Source organism: Bos grunniens, chromosome 21, assembly GCF_055505025.1.
Source record: "Bos grunniens cultivar Pamir isolate PY7600 chromosome 21, Bosgru_T2T1.0, whole genome shotgun sequence".
NCBI lineage: Eukaryota > Metazoa > Chordata > Mammalia > Artiodactyla > Bovidae > Bos > Bos grunniens.
Window position 1 is genome coordinate 40,817,156 of NC_141185.1, and position 22,867 is coordinate 40,840,022.

General features: G+C 40.9%; 1 protein-coding gene and 1 non-coding gene across 7 annotated transcripts in view; one reads left to right on the forward strand and one right to left on the reverse strand.

The window, feature by feature from the left end:
* LOC147349478 (neuronal acetylcholine receptor subunit alpha-7) overlaps nt 1-22,867 on the forward strand; it is a 136,737-nt gene that overhangs the window by 66,352 nt on the left and 47,518 nt on the right. For 3 of the 6 annotated variants that reach the window (XM_086364075.1, XM_086364078.1, XM_086364079.1), the window contains one exon: nt 21,822-21,875. The exons of the other annotated variants lie outside the window; for them this stretch is intronic. In XM_086364075.1, coding sequence (XP_086220201.1) covers nt 21,822-21,875 — 54 coding nt within the window. The remainder of the gene's footprint in view (nt 1-21,821; nt 21,876-22,867) is intronic. 6 annotated transcript variants of the gene reach the window in all.
* Nucleotides 22,366-22,472, reverse strand: LOC147349479 (U6 spliceosomal RNA). Its single transcript, XR_015150796.1, has one exon. It is a non-coding gene; the product is annotated as a U6 spliceosomal RNA (small nuclear RNA).

Below are 22,867 nucleotides of genomic sequence, written 5' to 3' on the forward strand. Positions count from 1 at the left end.
CAGAAAATCCTGTGACAGTAATGGAATCTTCATTGATAAATGTAATTTGCTGATGTTTTTGTTGACTCTGTATTTTTAGAACTGTGTGTGGTATCAACCATCTTCTTTTTATAGGCTGTGCAAAACCACATTCGCACATCTGCAGGCTCCTGCCTGGCTCTGAGGCTGCAGGCCTCTGGCCCCAGCCCTCTTTCTGTCACATATCCCCCTGACCCTGTGGCTGATGGCAGAGCCTGGAGGGAGGGGAGGGTGGTGTGATCTGACCCCCAATGGTTTGCAATTGTGATCAATGAGTCACCAGTGACATAGAATTTATTCTCTTCCCTAAGTGTCTTAAGGTCCCTTGGACATCAGCCCAAGATGAGGATATGAGTGCACATAATTTGAGAGACTAAGTGGGACAGGGGAGGGAGGGAAACCAATACAGGATACTTTAAAAAGCTACTGCTATGGGCAGTGGGGATGTCCAGGATGCTTATCTGCCAACTTCCTTCTGTGATAGATTGACAGCTGCTTCCAGGAATGTCATTCTGCTTGCCTGTCCCATGCATGAACAGGGCCTCGGACATGGGCAGAATGGCTGTCGGCATGGTCAACTCAGTACAGGTGAGCTGGCCACTGAAATTCCAGTTGTTTTCACCTTGGCCTGTTTGGAGATCCCATCCTGGCTCTTGGGGGGAGGGCAGCAGTGATTGAGTGATGGGGAAGCATCCTGGGACTCAGGCAAAGTGGAGGAGGCAGGTAGGTAGCAAAGGTGATAAAGATGAGCAGGGACCTGCATCCTTGTGAGTGGCAGTTGCTCCCCTGGGTCAAATCATGGTATAATAGTCCATGTATGGAATGGGATCTTAGAGAGTGAATATCTTAGACTCAGTGCTGTCGCTGCCATTGGCTCCAGAAGGGGGTTCTGGAGTTGGTGCTCCCAGGCCCATCATGCAGCTGTGGCTGGTCTGGGGGTGGGGGTCAGGGTGGAGGTATTACTAAAAGGACATCATGTCTCTTGATGGGGACAGGAATCTCCAGGTGAACAAAGGTAACTTTTCAGCTTTGGTTCTTAGAGAAGGAGGCTTTGGGGAATGCTGTGATAGAACCTCTGTTATCAAATCTGACCTAATCTGGAGGGAGGCTGTTTGTAAATAATGTGACGTGGCAAGAGGGCAAAGCAGTGTTTAGAAAGTGAGTGGAACCTGCCAACCTGTGTCCATCCAGACCTCCCCCTTCTCACCCCTGCTGCTGTTGATGTTTGTTTTTCATCTGTCTCTTTGCTCAACCAATATTTAATGAAGGCTTACATGCTGTTGTCATATACTGTTCTAGGATCCCAGGATACAGCAGCCATCAAGATGGGCAAAACTCCCTGCACTCTAGAGAAAGGGAGAGAGAGGGGGGAGAACATGCACTCAGTTTTGAGGGCTGTAAGAATTGGGGAGGGAGCCTCACACATGCTGGAGCCAGATGTGGGCTGTGAGACCGGAGAGGGAGGCCAATCAGGGAGACGAATGCTCTTGGCAGAAAGAACAGGCGCCTAGGCTTGTCAGGAAAGATGGTGAAAGGCTTTGAAATGCAAAACATCATTACCATCATAAAATAAATAAAATGGTGAAGGAGAGAAAGATAAGCGGGCATCTGTGGCATCTTCGTGTGAGGTCACCTGCACCTCCCAGGTTATCAGATGCTCTAGTGGTCAGGAGGCCATGGTCCTTGAACCACTTTTCAACTTTGCAAGTTCTTGGACTGGTAGTGATGGAAATGATTCCAGTCCATTGAGAAGCAAATGGATTCTGTCTGATGGACTGACTTCTCTGTGAATGGATGGGATCGGCCTTCCTGGTCGCCTGTGTCCATGTCTGCCCTTTGGATGCTCATCAGAATTGGATTTTCATGGCTTGCTGTTTCCCTCATTAATTAATGACTTAAAAAACGTCTTTGACACAAATATGTTCATTTTATATTTGTGTGTCATGATTTTATCTTTACAAGATGTATCTTTTTTGGATTACCCTGAGGCAGGAACTTGTCATCTAGATCTGTCCTTGGAACAGAAGGGGCCAGATTGGTGGGCCTGAGTCAGGTGAGAGGATCAGAGATAACAACGGGTGCTGCCCAAGTCTACTGGGTTTTTGGTTTTACTTTGAATGAGACAGGAGAGCGTCTGTAGGATTGCATTTCCATTTTTGCTCTCAGTAACAGTCAAAATTCGAATTCATATTCTTTCTCTGACTTGCTAGCAACTGATTTCCATCCCATGGTTATCTTGTTTGGAAGTTATTATCGCTTCTTTTCTGCTTGTACACCCCTCCCAGCTTACGGCGGTGGTTGTTTTATCTGTGTTTGTTCCTCCAGTATCTTGGTAAAATCAGGGGATGGAGGGCACGTGGATGTGCATACTCACTCAGCTGCTGGAAGCCCAGAGACCTGGCTGCCTCATCCTGATTTGGATGCAGATCTTTAGTGCACTTGCAGATCTTTAGTGCCCTTGCTTTGCTCCACTCTTTCTGCAAAGGGCTGAATGGCTCCAAAGTCTGCATTAGCATTCACATCTCAGGGCAAGAATGTGTGTGTGCGTAGTTGCTCAGTAGTATCCGACTCTTTGTGACCCCATGGACTGTAGCCCACCAGGCTCCTAGGTCCATGAGGATTCTCCAGGCAGGATTACTGGAGTGGATTGCCATGCCCTCCTCCACAGGATCTTCCCAACCCAGGGATCAAACCCAGGTCTCCCATGTCACAGGCATATTTTTTTTTACCATCTGAGCCACCAGGGAAGCCCAAGTACAGGAAACCAGTGCACAAAGAAGTTCAGCCACTTCCCTGAGATCCCCCAGCAGGACATGCCTGACTCCAGAGTACTTGCCTCTAGTTGTGCTTTTAGAGCTCTTGTGTTTTATTTTCCCACAAGTTAGACAAATTGAAGTCACTCCTCTCTCCCTCCCTCAGAATAGACTCCATTTTCAGACCTTCTCTGGCCATTCTGTCTCAGCCTCTCTTTCTTTCTGGAAGGAGTTAGCCTGGCTTCTCCCAGTTTCAGAGCCACTGAGGGATTTTCAGACCATCACTTCTTGATGATCTTTCCTCATCATCGACAACCGACTTTTCCTTGAACAAATCCCTTGCTGGCCAGCTTGGAATGACAGAATACAAGCTGCTGGGTGAGAGCTAGAAAAGAATTTCAGAGAGCCAGGCACTGCAGCCAGCAGAGTTTTCTAGGGACAGCTTTGCATCCAGGGTGGCCCTTTAATACTGTCTTCCTACCCGTGGTGCCAGGCTACCTCAGAAAGCCCTCTGCTCCCTGCACCCTGAGGGCTGTGAGACCCATCCAGCCCAAGAGACTGGTTTTGGCAGATGAGTTTATTGATCTTCCTAGCATCAGACACGGAGCCAACTTGGCTGTAAGGGTCTGTGTAGTAAATAGGTGAGACAGGAATTCGATGGGGAGTTTGGTCATCCTCCAAAGCCTCCTGCAGAAGTGGCGGGGCCAAGGTCAGCTCTCACTGTGCCCTCTCCCCAGCCTGCTATGGGGGTTCCTACAGGATTTCCACTGCCTACCCAGGCTACAGCTACAGTCCATGGGGTAACAACAGTTGGACATGACTAAGCAGTTTAACACACACACAAACCCACACACACACCCAGGCTATGCTCACTGGCCGCCCACACAGAGGAAGGAGAGCAGAGGAAGTTGTGATTGACAAGGACAAGACTTGGTAGGCGGGGTTGCTGGTTCTCTTCTGAAGCCCTCAGGACCTCAGCTGTGCAGGGGCCAGGTCAAGCTGAGTGTGTCCACGGCGTGCCTTGAAATCTGGAGGAAACAGGCTGGGGGGCAGGGCCTCCAGGCGGGTGTGTATCTGATGCTGTCAGTTCTGCTCAGGGGAATCGTCTCAGGACACACTTTGATTGTCCTTGAGGCATTTGTAGTCAGTCACACATGGCTGTATCCTGGTGGGCTCACCTGATCTGAATTCTGACTGCAGTGAAGTCTTGTGGAGTTACTCTTCCTCCCTCACAATTAAAGAAACTGTTTCTGAAACACAGAACCAAGGTGTTGGTGTGTGTGAAAGACAGGACAAACTCCCAAACCTTTGACTTTTGCAACACTTGATGACCTCATCATGGGTCTAAGACAAGGGCTCATCTTACAGAAAAGATCATCTTATAGAAAAGATAATGTGAGTCAGGGGTCTGGCATCTAGAAAGCTCTGGAGGAGAGAGATCGTCATCTAGTGGGAGGGGGGAGAGGTTGTTTCTGGGAAGGGGCCAGATAGGACCCGTCTGTTGGGGGCAGTCTTGGCACAGCTATTAACTGTATCCCTTTCACTTTTAAGAGTGGCCCAGCTTAGGTAATAATGTATGTGGTCCTCCCAGGACAAGTGGCTACAAGGAGACAACAGTTGGATGAAGGCTTGGAAGCTGACAGGACAGGACATCTCATGTAGAAGCTCTAGATGAGGCCACGGCTAGGGGCTCTTAGAGCAGACAGTGAGTGATGATCTTGGAAGGGGACAAATATTGCAGGACCCCCAATGCATTGCTTTAAATTCAAGGAAGAGGGTAATGAACAGGATATTAGGCCAGGATGAAGTGCAGTAATGCATTCAGATCCATCCAGCCGAACTTCTCCTCCAGGACTCTGCCCTTGACACCCTGTGCCGTCTCTGCCTCTGGGATGCAGTGGACCTCAGAGAACTTAGTGTTTCTCAGCATCATGTCACATGGCAAATACAGTTTAACACTCAGGTTTCTCGCCTCTAGCCAGTGAGCTTTGTCAAAGGGACTATGTTCTATTCATAGGTTTGTTTGTTTGTTTTTACCAAAAGTGAATGTGGCAAAAAGCACATGGAAGGCAGCAAATTAGAGTGAGTGGATGCAGTATTGGGGGCCATGGCCCTGGTTTAGTAGGGGATTGCTGGAAGCCTTAATGCTTGGCACTCAGCTCTAGATGGAGAGATTCAGTCCCAGCACCAGTAATTCTGGCTTGTTTGGGGCAGCAGTGTGGCTTATGGGTCATAACCCATAGAGTTTATCATTCTCTTTTCTCCTTCACATTCCATACCAATCTGTTATGAAGGAGTATCCTATTTAAACTGCTCCAGTTGTCTTTTAGTATGATTTATAGTCTTTTATTGAAGATAATAGTGACATGGAACAAATGGGCTGGTTCCGAATTGCGAAAGGAGTATGTCACAGCTGTATATTGTCACCCTGCTCATTTAAGTTATGTGCAGAGTACGTCATGCACAGTGCTGGCTGGTTGAATCACAAACTGGAATCAAGGTTTCTAGTAAAACTATCAATAACCTCAGATATGCAGATGATTACACCCTAATGGCAGAAAGTGAAGAGGAACTAAAGAGAATATTGATAAAGGTGAAAGAGGAGAGTAAAAAAGCTGGCTTAAAACTCAGCAATCAAAAAACTTAGATCATGGTGTCTGGCCCTATCACTTCATGGCAAATAAATAGGGAAAAAGTGGAAACAGTAACAGATTCTTTTCTTGGGCTCCAAAATCACTGTGGATGGTGACTGCAACCATGATATTAAAAGACATTTGCTCTTTGGAAAGAAAGCTATGACAGACCTAGACAGCATATTAAAAAGCAAAGATACTACTTCGCTGACAGAAGTCTATATAGTCAAAGCTACGGTTTTTCCAGTAGTCATGTATGGATGTGAGAGCTGGACCATAAAGAAGGCTGAGCACTGAAGAATTGATGCTTTCAAATTGTGGTGCTGGAGAAGACTCTTGCGAGTCCCTTGGACTGCAAGGAGATCAAACCAGTTGATCCTAAAGGAAATCAACTCTGACTCTTCATTCAAAGGACTGATGCTAAAGCTGAAGCCCTGATACTTTGACCACCTGATTCGGAGAGTTGACTCATTGGGAAAGACTTTGATGCTGGGAAAGTCTGCAGGCAGGAGGAGAAGGGGGAAACAGAGGATTAGATGGTTGTATGCCATTGCTGATTAAGTGGACATGAGTTTGAGCAAACTCTGGGAGATAGTGAAGGACAGGGAAACCTGGCATTCTGCAATCTGTGGGGTTGCAAAGCATCCAACATGACTTAGTGACTGAACAACAACAACCAAAGAGAAGTTATAAATAAGATGAAAAATACACTACAAGAGTTCACCACAGCAGACAAAAAAAAAAAAAACAACTAAGAAATTTTCAAGTTTGTAAAGACTCAAGTCATTTCAGTTCCATCTGAAAGCATTACTCAAGGATATATTTCAGCAATATAAGAATAAACCAAGGAAAATTTTGTTGCCTCCCCCAGGTAGCTGGGGAGGGTTGGGAAATTCTGGGAACAAAACTCCTCAGGTGGAGCTGGAGGCAGAGGGAGTCCTGTGGTGCTGGCTTCATGGTCAGCAGTTGATCTCCAACTTGCTGAGCTGGGGAAGAAATGGGAGAGAAAATCTTGGTTCAAATACTGACTGGAGTACAGTCTGAAATTGTTAACAAAGAACCTCTGAAAGTCATAGTTAAGTTTAAATATTTGACAATATTTTAAATATGAATAATAGCAAGAGATATGGTTGGTAAGAGATGGAGACACATAGCAGTAACAGTAGAAGTTTGCTGTGGGGCTTCTCTGGCCCGTGAATGACACGCATACCTTAGTTAGATGCACGAAGGCACGGCACTTTAAACGGTACAAGTGAATCAGTGTGTTAAATATCTGAGGAGCCAACAGAGGAAAAGAAGTGGTAATAGCTTCCAAACCACTAGAGACAAAATAAGGAATAAAAGATTGTCAGTGCACCTAATGCCTGAATAGAAAAATAAGCAATATCAATAGTAAAAAGAGCTTACAGAATAGCAGAAAGTAAGACAGTCTCTAATTAGAAAAATGCAAGTAGGTTTAAGTCCCATAACAATTCCCAAAACAAAATAGACTCTCTAATTGGTTGAAAGCAAACAAACAAAAACCGACTTTATGACATGTTCATAAGATAGATTTTAATCAAAATGATTGAACATAATGAAAATAAAGCCATCGAAGTAGGTATATCTGTAAAATGCCACAGAAAGACAGCAGATTTAGCAGTTCAGGATCACACTGTTTTCTCAGTAAACTTGAGAAATACAAAAGATACTCATTTTGTTTCTTTTCTTGTCCTTTGTCTTTAGTTTTTATTTGTTGAATAAGAATACTGCTAAATCTGATATCTTTCCAAGGCTAAAACAAAGATGTATGCATTTATAAAAACAGAAATTCTAAATGAAAATCTAGGTCTTTGAAAACATCTGAAAAGTGAATGAATGAAAGAACATATACATAAATTGAACACCTGATGGTAGCAGGTGATTTTGTAGGGAAATAAAAATTACTAAATATGCCTATGAGGTATAAAATCAGGATAGACTTAAAATACATAAAAGTGGAAAAGTTTGGAAAATATTTACATTTTAAAAGGTATGTTTTTACATAGCATCAAGGAATAGATAAATATATGTTGAATAAATTATTCTGGAACATGGATTAAAAAGTGGAAAATTTATAAAGCTAACACATATCAGGTAGCATGGTGAAGACGTCTCAACAGACAGGAACAGCTGACAGATCTTACATGTAAATAAGAATGTAGATACCCTGATGGATTCCAGCAGCTCGCTGAATGAAAAATACCATATAATTTTTAATCCCAGGTAGGCAAGGATGGATTAATTTGGTAGGTTTAGTAACAGTTCACGTTAGTTTGTATCCATGTTGAAAAAAAGGAAACAAATTAACAGAGTCAGAAAAACAATATTAAATTCAGCTCTGATTCTTCATGGAACACATTATAAGGCAAGACTAAAAGGAAACTTTAATGATTGGATAAACACAATCCACAGGAAAACTGCAGCAAACATAAACTTGCAGTTGAGAAGTTAGATCCACGTCCAAGTCAAACAGAAGGCATAGATAGCAGATATCTCTTCGGTCAGCAGTCTGCTGGAGGGTGTAGCCAGAGCACAGACAAGAAAAAATGAAAAATAAGAGATCTAAATATAGCAGGAAGACACAAGGGCTGCCTGTTACTTCTAGTTGATTATTGGCTTAAAAATAGATTCTGCTGACAGACTTGGAGCTGGAGTTGAGTAAGGAAGATGAAATAATAGCTACACATCAGTGACTAACAGGGAAGCAAATGGAAAACAGTGAGGAGGATAACTGTGAAATATTGAGGGGTAAATCTGGGACAACTGCACCAGCCCATGAGAGCTGAATTTAACAGTTGTTCTGTCTCTGTTAAGGTTATGTCTTTGCTTCCTTGTCTAACATGAGTATATAGTAAGTCTATGAATTTCATCCATCTTTGCCTATCTGGGATTAAAAACTCATCAAAGCACATAAGAAAAGTGAAAATGTTAGTTGCTCTGTCGTGTCCGACTCTTTGCGATCCTGTGATTATATATAGCCCACCAGGCTCCTCTGTCCATGGGATTCTCCAGGCAAGAATACCAGAGTTGATAGCCATTCTCTTCTCTAGGGTATCTTCCCAACCCACGGAATGAACTGGGGTCTCCTGCTTTGCAGGCAGACTCTTCAGCATCTGAGCTATTGCACCTAAAAGAGTTTGTAACCAGAAGCACCATTGCTGCAGGGAAGTTCCAGGGCCAGGATCTAGAACCTAGAACCGCTCTGCCCCTGTGCTAGCAATATCTGCAGTCCTCCTGCACCTGTCAGAAGGTTCACGAGGAGACAGTGAGCTTTAAAAATTCCCAGGCTGCTCAGAGTTTTGTTTGGGGTAGTCCTCTGAGTCCTTGCAGCCCATATGGGTACTCTCGATCCTCCTACTCATTTTGACTTTTCTGATTTGATTTTCTGACTTCTGCTCTGCCTAAGAAGCTCCTAAGTACTTGCTAGCGGTGGAGGCTTCATCTCTACCTCCCCGCCCCTCCCAGGGTAGGCACAGCAGATGTGGAATACAGCTCAGGAATATAGTGGCCCGTGGACCAAACTTTGATAGACTTTGACCTGCAGGGCATGAATACCCAAGATATACTTGCATATCTTTAATTAGGTGGAAACTAGGAGGAATTTGGGGGTTTGATATCAGGAATTTCAGCCCATACAATAACCTTAATTAAATTCTTGTCTCTCTCTTGCTGTCTAGAGAGAGAGAGAGAGAGAAACTGAATGATGAAGGATGCTTACAGTATTGGTGGCCAGTGACGAAAGAACAAATGGGACTTGATTCTAACCATCTGAGTGCTTCTCTCTGGTACTTACCTGGGTATTGCTTTTCATTTTCCCAGGATGCAGTAGTTTCAAAGAACTTTAGTGAATTATTACAGGATTCCTTATCCACTTTGTAATCAACAGGCAAGATGTGTTATGACTATAACAGAGTTCCTTTGATGTTCTTAGTAAGCAGAACACAGAATGGGCTCCATTTTATAGACTTCCAGTAAAGAAAGTGAAAGTTTTAGTCACTCAGTCACCCCCAACTCTTTGAGACCCCATGGACTGCAGCCCACCAGGCTCCTCTGTCCATGGGATTTTTCAGGCAAGGATACTGGAATGGGTTGCCATTCCTTCTCTAGAGGATCTTCCTGACCCAGGGATTGAACCCAGGTCTCCTGCACTGCGGGCAGATTCTTTAACTACTGATCTGTGAGGGAAGCCCTAGACTTCCAGTGAGTGCCTCTAAAGACTTGTGGCAAGTGGCCTCTTCCTGGCCTTCCAGAGGATGTTGTGATTTTCTTTTTGTATTGGCTTTGTTGACCCTTTACCTCACTTAACGTAAAAAACAACTTCAGACTAAGGGCAAGTAAAAAAAAAAAAGTCTTCATGGTTCAACTAGTATCGATAGCCATTACAAAGTCTAATTGCTTCATTTCCATCCCCCTCTTCCCTCAATAGTGGTGTCATTTTATATATATATATACACACATGCATATCCAGGAGTTGGGGGTGGACAGGGAGGCCTGGCGTGATGTAATCCATGGGGTCTCAAAGAGTAAGACACAACTGAGCGATTGAACTGAACTGAACTGATGTATATATAATTATGGCATTTCAGTAATATTATGTAAATGAACTCTTAATCTTTTGAGAAGGGCTAAATAACATTCCATAGTATAGATATACAACGTGTGTTTAAATATCCATTCGTTGAGGGACATTTGTGTTGTTTATAGTTTTAAGCTATTGTAAATGTAGCTACTATGACCATTCATGTACAGGTTTTTATGTGAACATAAATTTTTATTTCTCTGGTATAAATTAGACAAGATTACAGTTGCTGGGTTGTATAATTCATAGCTGTTGAGTTTTATAAGAAACTACCTATCCATTTCAGTAGGCCTGTACCATTTACATTCTCCTTAGAAATACATGACTCGGCTATACTGCATCTTCACAAGGATTTGATGTCATCATTATTTATTACTTTGGTCATTCTCATAGGTATGTAGTAATATTGTGGTTTTAGTTTGCATTTCCACGATGACTAATGATGGGAAAATGTTGAACATTTTCCTATGTATTTATTAGGTATGCATATCCTCTTTAATCAAGTATCTATTCATTTATTTTGCCTTTTTTCTAATTTGATCATTGCTGATTTTATTATTTATTTTTTACTTTTGCATTTTGATAATTCTTATATATTATATTCTAACTATGAGTCTAGTTGGCTATCTATTGAAAATACTTTTTATCCTTCTGTAGCTTGTCACATTCCTAACTGGATTTTTCACACAGTAAAGTTTTTATTTATTTATTTTTTTTTTCTTTTTTTTTTTATTAAGTTTATTAAATATTTAAAAAAAAAAATCACATGCTCCCCATCCTGAACCCTAAAGTTTTTATTTAAATGAATCTTCTTGATGGGTTGTGTTTAGGTATCAAGTCTAAGAAATCTTAATCTACCCCTGTGTCCTGAAGAGTCTCTCCTGTTTCCTTCTGAGTTTTATAGTTAAGGATTACATATAAGTCGGTGATTCATTTTGAGTTAATTTTTGTGAATTCTTGTATAATGTGTGAGACTTCATTCAGAATTCTTTTTGCCTATGGTTTTCCAGGTTGTCTAACTCCTTTCTTTGAAAAGGTTGTAATATTCCTCCTTTGAATTGCCTTAAGTCTTTGTCACAGTCAGTTGGGTGTATCTATGTGGGTCTGCTGTTGGGTTCTCTGTTCTGTTCTTTTGATCTGTGTCCCTCCATCAACTAGTGTGATGTTGTCTTGCTTGCTTTAGTTTTAAGTAAGGCTTAACATTAAATAGTGTTTTTCCTCTCAGTTTATTCTTATTTTTCAAAATTGTTTTAGCTCTTTTAGTTCGTTTGCCTATGTCTCTATAAATTCAGAGTGACCTTGTCTATGTCGACAAAAAATCTTAATGGAAATTTGATAGCCACTTTGTTAAATCGACAGATTATTTGGGGGAGAATTGACATACTACATTGCCTCTCCCAATGTTTGATTCTGGTTTAACTCTTACGATTTTTTTTCATGGGTATTTTATAATTTTCAGCATACAGGTTCTATAAATGTTTTGTTAAATTTATATTTAAGAGTTTCATTTAATTACAGCAATTTATTATATTGAATTTTCACTTTCCATGGTTGCTTATAGACATCAGTTCAGTTCAATTCAGTCGCTCAGACTCTGCAACCCCGTGGACTGCAGGCATACCAGGCCTCCCTGTCCATCACCAACTCCCGGAGTTTACTGAAACTCATGTACATTGAGTCGATGATGACATCCAACCATCTCATCCTCTGTTGTCCCCTTCTCCTCTCACCGTCAATCTTTCCCAGCATCAAGGTCTTTTCAAATGAGTCATCTCTTCACATCAGGTGGCCAAAGTATTGGAGTTTCAGCTTCAACATCAGTCCTTCCAATGAACATTCAGGACTGATTTCCTTTAGGATGGACTGCTTGCATCTCCTTGCAGTCCAAGGGACTCTCAAGAATCTTCTCCAACACCACAGTTCAAAAGCATCAATTCTTCGGTGCTTAGCTTTCTTTATAGTCCAACTCTCACATCCATATGTGACTACTGGAAAAACCATAGCTTTGACTAGATGGACCTTTGTAGGCAAAGTAATGTCTCTGCTTTTTAATATGCTGTCTAGGTTGGTCATAATTTTTCTTCCAAGGAGTAAGCATCTTTTTATTTCATGGCTGCAGTCACCATCTGCAGTGATTTTGGAGCCCCAAAAAATAAAGTCTGCCACTGTTTCCACTGTTTCTCCATCTACTTGCCATGAAGTAATGGGACCAGATTCCATGATCCTTGTTTTCTGAATGTTGAGCTTTAAGCCAACTTTTTCACTCTCCTCTTTCACTTTCATCAAGAGGCTCTTTAGTTCTTCACTCTCTGCCATAAGGGTGGTGTCATCTGCATATCTGAGGTTATTGATATTTCTGACAGCAATCTTGATTCCAGCTTGTGCTTCATCCAGCCCAGCATTTCTCATGATATACTCTGCATATAAGTTAAATAAGTAGGGTGACAGTATACAGCCTTGACATATTCCTTTTCCTATTTGGAACCAGTCTGTTAATTTGGAGTATACATTATAATCTGACATGTGTATACACTTCAAAGTGATGACCACTACAAGTCTAGTTACCATCCACCACCATATAGTTGACTCACTTCACTTATTTTACCCATCCTCCAAACCCTCTTCGCCTTTGGTAACCACTAATCTGATCTCTGTACCTATGAGTTTGTATTTGCTTTATTTTGTTCCATTATTAGTTTGTTTATATTCCACACATGAGTGAAATATTACCATATTTGTTTGACTTATTTAACCTGCAAGGTCCATCCATATTGTTGCAAATGGCAGGATTTCATTCTTTTGAGGACTGAGTAGTATTCCATTGTGTGGGTGTATCTTCTTTATCCATTCTCCATCAGTGGACACTTAGGTTGTTATGATATCTTGATTATTGTAAATTATGCTGCAGTGAACACAGAAGTGACTGTATCTAATCAGATTAGTGTTCTTGGGTTATTTGAATAAATGACCAGAAATAAAATAGCTGGACCATATGGTAGTTCTAGTCTTAATTTTTAAAAGAGTTTCCTTACCATTTTCCATAGTGGCTGTACCAATTTATAGTCCCACCAACAGTGTAAAAAGATTGCCTTTCATCCATATCATTTCCAACATTAGTTATTTCTTCTCCTTTGGATGATGGCCATTCTGGCAGATGTGAGATGATATGTCTTCGTGGTTTTAATTTGCATTTCCCTAATAATTAGTGATGCTGAACATTTTTTTTCATTCATGTTCCTGTTGGCCATTTCTATATCTTCCTTGGAAAAATATCTATTCAGATCCTCTGCCTATTTTTGATTGCATTATTTTGTTATTGTTGATTTGTGTGAGGTCTTTTTTTAAATTTTAAATTATTTTTTAATTGGTGGAAAATTGCTTTACAATTTTGTATTGGCTTCTGCCATACAACAACATGAATCAGTCATAATTGTGTGTGTGTATGTGTGTGTGTGTGTATGTATATATGTATGTATGTATATATCCCATCACTTTATGGCAAACTGAAGGGGAAAAAATTGATGCAGTGACAGATTTTATTTTCCTGGGCTCCAAAATCACTGTGGACTGTGATTTCAGCCATGAAATTAAAAGATGCTTGCTCCTTGGAAGGAAAGCTATAACCAACTTACACAGCTTATTTAAAAACAGAGATATCACTTTGCCAATGAAGCTCCATATATTCAAAGCAATGTTTTTTTCCAGTAGTCATGTATCAATATGAGCATTTGACCATAAAGAAGGACGAGCACTGAAGAACTGATGTGTTCAAATTGTGGTGCTTGCGAAGACTCTTGACAGTCCCTTGGACTGCAAGGCGATCAGCCGTATGGAGATCAACCCTTAATATTCATTGGAAGGACTGATGCTGACGATAAAGCTCTATTACTTTGGCCATGTAATGTGAAAGGCCAACTCATTGGAAAAGACCCTGATGTTGGGAAAGACTGAAGGCAAAAGAGAAGGGGGGCAGCAAAGGATGAGATGGTTAGATAGCATCACTGATGCAATAGACATGAGTTTGAACAAACTCTAGGAGATGGTGGAGAACAGAGGAGACTGGCAGGCTGCAGTCCATGGGTCACCATGAGTCGGACACAACTTAGTGACTGAACAAAAAATAATAAGAATATTACCCTGTGATGTCAGCTGTCCTCGCCATACAGTGTGCTCCAATCTATCTACTCAGAAAATCCTCCAGTATTTATTGTACAGTTTCTGGACTTGCTGTGGGCACTGTGGGGTCAGGTCCTACTCAGATCTGGCCTTACTCCAGCTTGTTCACAAGGTTCACTATTGCCCCCAAAGTCCACAGTCTCAAGCTAGTTGTGGGGATAATCCACCGCACCTGCTGCTGCAGGAGTGCATTCCCTTCCTCCTCTTGGTCACACAGCCCCTTGGTGCTCCGCTTTTGTTTTGGCCCCACCCCTCATTGTAGGCTGCCCTCTGGTGTCTGTTCCCTTATTAGGACTCACTTGCTCAGTTGGACTGGGGAGAGGGAGGGATAAGATAGCCACCATTGGGATGTTCGGGGGGTGCCTCAGGTGGTAGAGGCCTGCTGGATGTTGCTACAGGCTAAGCCATGTTGTGTGCTGTCCCAGATGAATTGGCCTTGGGTCGTGGGTCCCTAGGAAGAGCCAAGATGCAAAGGCTCCCTGAAAGCTGTGGGTAGTGACCTGCCCCTGTGTAGAGCTTGGCAACTGCTGAGGTGGCCATCATGCCCACCTCTGCAGTCACAGACCACAGCCAGCTCATCCCTCCTACAGCACTCTCAAAGTGGTGGTGGGGGGTGGTCCTGTGGTCTGGGAATACATGGAGTTAGAGGGTTCCTGGGACAATGATCTCTTGCCTCTCTGGCAGACACAGGTTTTCCCCTGGACTCCCTTGGCTGTGTTGTATTAACCCCGTCAGAGTATCGACACAGTTGTCAACCCCATTCCTCTCCCTGGAGTCCAACCCCTGAAGGAAGTCTGAGCCTCAGCACCCAGCCCATCCTTGTCATTTGACTGTGCAAACAGCTTCTTGGCTGAGAAGTGCTGGTCAACTTTGATTTCTTACCGAATTCTCTCTGCTTTGTCTTGCACGCACTTGTTGCTGTGCTCCTCTCTGAGGTTCTGTATCTCCCTCCTGTCCCTGCCCCTGAGGAAGTTTCCAGTATATAGAAACTTTTCTACCTTCACAGCTCCCTCCCCAAGGTGTCCGTTTGTCTCTTTATTTTCTTACTGCCTTTTCCCTACTGCTTTATATGGAGTTTAGCTTGCCTTTTTGGAAGTCTGATGTCTTCTGCCAGCTTTCAGCAGGTGTTCTGTAGGAGTTGTTCCACATGCAGATGTATTTTTGATGTATTTTTGGGGAGGAGAATGATCTCCATGTCTTAATTCTTTGCCATCTTCTGTGTGAGTTCTTTATATATTTTTGATATCAACTCCATATCAAATATATAATTTACAAATATCTATTTGCCCTCAGGAGGTTGCCTTTTTATTTAGATGGTAATTTTCTTTACTCTTCAGAAGCTTTTTAGTGTAATATAGTCCTTTGTTTGTGACCCTATGGACTGTAACCCACTGGTGGCCACTAGTGGTAAAGAACCTGCCTGCCAGTGCAGGAGACATAAGACATGAGGGTTTACTTCCTGGGTTGAGAAGATCCCCTGGAGAAGGAAATGGCAACCTACTCCAGTATTCTTGCCTGGGGAATCCCATGGTCAGATGAGCTTGGTAGGCTACAGTTCATAGGGTCACAAAGAGTCAGACACAACTGAAGCCACTTAGCTCACACACAGATGGTGTAAGATAGTGGACTAGTTTCATTGTTTTGCATGTTTCTGTCAAGTTTCTCCACCATTTATCTAATAGACTATCATTTCTCCATTATGTGTTGTTTGCTCCTCTGTTGTAAATTAATTGTGCATATATGTGTGAGTATATTTTGGGGCTCTCAATTCTATTCCATTGACTTGTGTTTGTTTATGTGCCAATTCCATACCATTTTGATTACTATAGCTTTGTATTGTAGTTTGAAATCAAGGTGCATGGTACCTCCAGCTTTCTTCTTCTTTGTCAAGATTGTTTTGGTTATTCATGATTATTTGTGATGGAAACTTAAGTTATATCTATATAGTATCATACCATCTGTAAGTAGTGACAGTTTTACTTTGTTCTTTCTGATTTGAATGCCTTTCATTTCTTTTTCTTCCCTAATTGCTTTGGGTTAGGACATCTGAAACTGCTGAATAAAAGTGGCAAGAAGGGATGCCCTTATCCTGTTAACTGATCTTAGGGGAAAATCTTTTGGCTTTTCACCATTGAGTATGATGTTAACTGTGGGTTTGTCATATGTGGATTTTATTGAGTTGGGGTATATTACATCTGTGGCTACTTTGTTGAGAATTTTTATCATCAATAGTTGTTGAATTGTGTCAGATTCTTGTTCTGTATCTATTGAGGTGATCATATGCTTTTTATTCTTCATTTTCATGTATCACATTGATTGATACATGGATTTGAACCATTCTTTCATCCTTGGAATAAATCTCACATGGTTATCATATATGATCTTTTTAATGTATTATTGAATTAGATTTGCTAATATTTTATTGAGGATATTTACACACGTTTGTCAAGTATATTGGCCTTTATTTTTTTTCTGTCATTCCCTCATATGGTTTTGGTATCACAGTAATGCTTCCTATGTAAAATATATGTGGGAAGTCTCTCTTCTCTTCAACTTTTGAAGAGTTTGAGAAAGATGGATATTAAATTTTCTTTAAATACTCTCTGTGCAATTATCCAGTGAGCCATCTGGTCCTGGGTTTTTTTATTGTATTTTTTTATTACTGTTTTAGTCTTTTTGCTATTGATTGGTCTTTTCAGATTTTCTGTATCATTAAGATTCAGTGTTGGAAGTTATATGTTTCTGTGAATTTATCCCTTTCTTCTAGATTATCCAACTTGTTGGCACATAACTGTTTGTTGGATCTCTTATGATCCTTTATATTTCTGAGGTTGTAGCATTTTTTCTTTCATTTCTGATTTATTTATTTGAGTCCTCTCTCTTTTTTTCTGGTTACTCTAGCTAAAGGTTTGTTAACTTTGTTTATCTTTTCAAAGAACCAGGTCTTCATTTCATTGATCTTTTCTACTAGTTTTTTCTCTATTCCTTTCATATCTGCCCTAAGCTTTATTATTTCCTCTCTTCTACTAATTCTGAGCTTTGTTTGCTCTTCTTTTCCTAGTCCCATTACGTGTAAAGTTAGATTACTTTGGAGAAGTTTTTCTTGTTTTATGAGGCAAACCTGTATTGATGTGGACTTTTAAAGTTGCTTTCAGTTCACTTCCGTCATTCAGTCATGTCTGACTCTTTGCCAGCCCATGGACTACAGCACACCAGGCCTCTCTGTCCATCACTAACTCCCAGAGCTTGCTCAAACTCATGTTCATCGGGTTGGTGATGCCATCCAACTATCTCATCCTCTGTTGTTCCCCTCTCCTCCTGCCTTCCATCTTTCCCAGTATCAGGGTCTTTTCCAATGAGTCAGTTCTTCACATCCAGTGGCCAAAGTATTGGAGCTTCAACCTCAGCATCTGTCCTTCCATTGAATATTCAGGATTGATTTCCTTTAGGATTGACTGGTTTGATCTCCTTGTTGTTCAAGGGACTCTCAAGAGTCTTCTCCAACACCATAGTTCAAAAGCATCAATTCTTAGGCACTCAGCTTTCTTTATGGTCCAACTCACATCCATACATGACTATTGGAAAAATACTAGCTTTGACTATATGGACCTTTGTTGGTAAAGTAATGTCTCTGCTTTTTAATATCTTGTCTAGGGTTGTCATAGCTTTTCTTCCAAGGAGCAAACATCATTTAATTTCATGGCTGCAGTCACCATCTGTAGTGATTTTGGAGCCCAAGAAAATAAAGTCTCTCATTGTTTCCCCATCTGTTTGCCTTGAAGTGTTGGGACAGGATGCCATGATCTTAGTTTTTTGAATGTTGAGTTTTAAGTCAACTTTTTCACTCTCTTCTTTCACTTTCATCAAGAGGCTCTTTAGTTACTCTTTGCTTTCTGCCATAATGGTGGTGTCATCTGCATATCTGAAGTTATTAGTATTTCTCCTGGCTGTCTTAATTCCAGCTTGTGCTTCATCCAGTCCAGCATTTTACATGATGTACTCTGCATATGAGTTAAATAAGCAAGGTGACAATGTACAGCCTTGACATACTCCTTTCCCAATTTGGAATCAGTCTGTTGTCCATGTCCAGTTCTAACTGTTGCTTCTTGACCTGAATACAGATTTCTCAAGAGGCAGGTCAGGTAGTCTGGTATTCCCATCCCTTGAAGAATTTTCCCCAGTTTGTAGTGATCCACACAGTCAAAGGCTTTAGCGTAGTCAATGAAGCAGAAGTAGATGTTTTTCTGGAACTCTTGCTTTTCCTATGATACAACAGATGTTGACAATTTGATCTCTGGTTCTTCTGCCTTTTCTAAATCCAGCTTCAACATCTGGACATTCTTGGTTCATGTACTAATGAAGCCTAGCTTGGAGAATTTTGAGCATTACTTTGCTAGTGTATTAGATGAGTGCAATTGTGTGGTAGTTTGAACATTCTTTTGCTTTGCCTTTCTTTGGGATTGGAATGAAAACTGACCTTTTCCAGTTCTGTGGCCACTGCTGAGTTTTCCAAATTTGCTGGTATATTGAGTGCAGCACTTTCACAGCATCATCTTTTAGGATTTGAAATAGTTCAGCTGGAATTCAGTCACCTCCACTAGCTTTGTTCATAGTGCTGCTTCCTAAGGCCTACTTGACTTTGCACTCCAGAATGTCTGGGTCTAGGTAAGTGATCACATCATCGTGGTTATATGGGTCGTGAAGATCTTTTCTGTACAGTTCTTCTGTGTATTCTTGCCACCTCTTCTTAATATCTTCTGCTTCTGTTACATCCTTGCTGTTTCTGTCCTTGATAGTGCCCATCTTTGCATGAAAGTTCCCTTGGTATCTCTAATTTTCTTGAAGAGATCTCTAGTCTTTCCCATTCTATTGTTTTCCTCTATTTTTTTGCATTGATCACTGAGGAAGGCTTTCTTATCTCTCTTTGCTATTGTTTGGATCTCTGCATTCAGATGGATGTATCTTTGCTTTTCTCCTTTGCTTTTTGCTTCTCTTCTTTTCTCAGCTACTTGTAAGGCCTTCTCAGACAACCATTTTGCCTTTTTACATGTCTTCTTGGGGATGGTTTTGATCACCGCCTCCTGTACTGTGTTATGAACCTCTGTCCATAGTTCTTCAGGAACTCTATCACATCTAATCCCTTGAATCTGTTTGTTACTTCCACTGTATAATTGTAAGGGATTTGATTTAGGTCATACCTGAATGGTCTAGTGGTTTTCCCTACTTTCTTCAATTTAAGTCTGAATTTTGCAATAACGAGGTCATGATCTGAGCCACAGTCAGCTCCTGGTCTTGTTTTTGCTGACTGTATAGAGCTTCTCCATCTTTGGCTGCAAAGAACATAATCAGTCTGATTTTCGGTGTTGACCATCTGGTGATGTCCATGTGTAGAGTAGTCTCTTTACTGTATCCCATAGATTTTAGTATGTCATATTTCTGTTTCATTTCTCTCTAGATAATTTTTGATTTTATAGATGACCCATTGGTTGCTCAGTAGCAACCCTATTATTACATAATGCCCTTCTCTGTCTTTTATTTCACTGTTAGTTTTAAATTCCATTTTGTCTGATATGAGTATAGCTATTCCAGCTTTCTTTTCCTTTCCCTTTGCATGGAATATCTTTTTCCATTTCTTCAGTTTTAGTCTATGTGTGTCCTTTCTTCTGAATTGAGTCTCTTGTAGGCAGCCTGTATTTTGGTCTTTTTTTTTTTTTTTGTCCATTCATCCACTCTATGTATTCTGATTGATAAATTTGGTCCAGTTACATTTAAAGTAAGTATCAATAGCTATGTGTTGCCATACTCTGATGTTCACATATAGCAATCCTATACAATTAGTCTGTTTTAAGTTGGTAGCAACTTAAATTTGAATACATTCCAAAACTTTATCTTTTTGATACTCCCCCATGTTTTATTCCTGGGCTAGGAAGATCCCCTGGAGGAGGAAATGGCAACCCACTCCAGTATTCTTGCCTGAAAAATCTCAAGGACTGAGGAACCTGTGGACTACAATCCATGGGGTCACAAAGAGTCAGACACAGCTGAGTGACTAAACACAGAAAGCCCCATATTTTATACTTTCAATGACTCACTTTAAATCTCTTTATTTTATGCATCCCTTAAGTAATTATTTTAATTTTAATTAATTTTATTGCTTTGTCTTTTGACCTTCCTGCTTATTTTATAAGGGACTAGTTCACTGTGTTTATTATATGTTAACGTTTTCAGTGAGATTTTTACTTTTGTTTTCTTATTATTAATTATGCCATTTCTTTTTCTCTTTTCAGCTTAAGAAGTCCCTTTAACATTTCTTGTTGGGTTGGTTTAGTGATGATGAACTCCTTTAGCTTTAGTTATCTTGAAATATCTTGATCTCTTCTTCAGTTCTGAATGATAAGCTTTCTAGGCAGAGAATCATGGCTAGAATTTTTCTTTTTTTTTTACTTTCAGCACCGTTAGTATATCATGCCACTCCCTTCTGGTCTATACAGTTTCTGCAGAGAATTCTACTGATATACCGCTTGCATGTTACCTTGTTTTTCTCTTTCTCCTTTTAGAATGTCCTCTATCCTTAACTTTTGTTATTTTAATTCTACTATGTCTTGGTGTGTGTGTCTATAGATTCATCTTATTTGAAATCATCTGCACTTCTCTGGATGTGTATTTCCTTTCACAGATTGGGGAAGTTTTCAGCCACTATTTCTTCAAATAATTTTTCTTGTCCTTTTTCTTTATCCTCTCCATCTGGAACCTCTATAATGCAAATTGCTCTTCTGCTTGATGTTATCTCAAAGCTCCCTTTGGGTATCTTCACTTTTAAGTTCTTTTTCATTTTACTGTTCTGTCTGGATGAGTTCAATCATCTTATCTTCCAGTTTGCTTATTTGTTCTTCTGGCTCATCCAGTCTGCTGTGGTGAACTCCTCTAGTGTATCTTTCAGTTTAGATGTAACTTCTATTTGGTACTTTCTTATATTTTCTATCTCTGTTGACATTCTCACTGTGTCCATCCATTTATTTCCTGAGTTTGGTGATCATCTATAAAACCAGCACTATTAACTCTTTATCAGATAGAGTGTTTATTTCCACTTTATTTAGTTATTTTTGAGATGTTGTCTTATTCTTCCCATTGGAGCATATTCTTCTGTCTCAGTTTTCTTCATTCTCTGTGTTTATTTCTGTGTATTAGGTGAATCAGCCATCCGTCCCAGTCTTGAAGGAGTGACCTTATTTACGAAATGCCCTGTGGGGCTCAGAGGTGCATTTCTGCCTGGCCACTAGAGCCAGGCATTCAGGTGTCCTCTATGTGGGCTGCATGCACCCCACTTTCTTGTGGGGACATAGCTGCTTCTGTGGTGGGCTAGTGAGCTGGGCTGACCCCCCAGACGGCTGAGGGATATAGCCACGGGTGCCGTGATGTGCTGGTGGATGAGGCACACCCTCCAGACTGGCTTTGAGACCTTCCTGCAAGGGCTGCACCACTGGTAAGCGAGGCTGTCACTTGGCTGATGTGCAGGAGTGGATGAAACTCTCAGCGGGACACATTCACTGGTGCTATTAACTTGGAGACTTTCAAAATGGTGCCTGCTAATTAGCGAGGTACTCTGAAATGGCAAAAATGGTTCCTGCCAATGTCTCCTAGGCCCCCGGGAGCATCTGAACTGGTTCCTGCCTCTCTGGTGATGCTTCAAGCTTGGTAAGTGATTTCCCTTGACCTGCAGTACATATGCTTTTTAATCTGGTCTTTTCATGCTGGTTTTGGAGTTGGGTGAGTCTGCATGTGGGCTCTTTAAGAGAAAGTCTTCTATTCTCTCACTTCTGTGGTTTTCCTAGATGCATTCCCTTTCAGCTTTTTTAAAAAATTGAACTGTAGTTGATTTATTGTGTTGTGTTAATTCCAGGTGTATAGCAAAGTGATTTAGATATGTGTGTGTGTGTGTATATATATATATATATATATATATATATATATATATATTCTTTTTCGGATTATTTTCCACTAAAGGTTATTACAAGAGATTGAGTATCATTCCCTTTGCTATATAGTAGTTTCTTGTGTTTATTTTATATATAGTAGTATGTATATGTAAATCCCCAAATCCTAATTTATCCCTTCCCTCCCTGTTTGGTAGCCATAAAATTGTTTTCTACGTCTACGAGTATGTTTCTGTTTTGTAAATAAGCCAAAAAATAAGGAATGCTTCACAAATTTGTGCATCATCCTTGTTCAGGGACCGTGCTAATCTTCTTTGTATTGTTGCAGTTTTAATATATGTGCTGCCAGAGTGAGCACTCTCTTTTGGTTTTTAAAATCAGGTGTTTGGGGGACTCATCTCTCCTGTGCAGGATCTAGGGGTCAAGGTACATGATATGGAACTTGAGTCCCTTACTCCTCAGAGAAAAGATCAGGACCTTTGTGATCCTTCTCAATTGTGGATCACTGCAGCCAGGGTGTGATTTCTTTCTTTCTTGGTGAGACATCTCTGTGTGTGTCCTCACTATCTCAATGCTGTCCTTGTACCGTTTGTTGTAGAGGTGCTGGTCATCCAGGTTTCAGGGCCCTTTATGAGGAAATTATCCCATATGTAGTTGTGGATCTGTTGTGTCTGTGGAAGGAGATGAGTTCAGAATCATCCTATGCCACCATCTCGAACCCTCTTTCACAATTCTTTTTTTAATATTGATCTT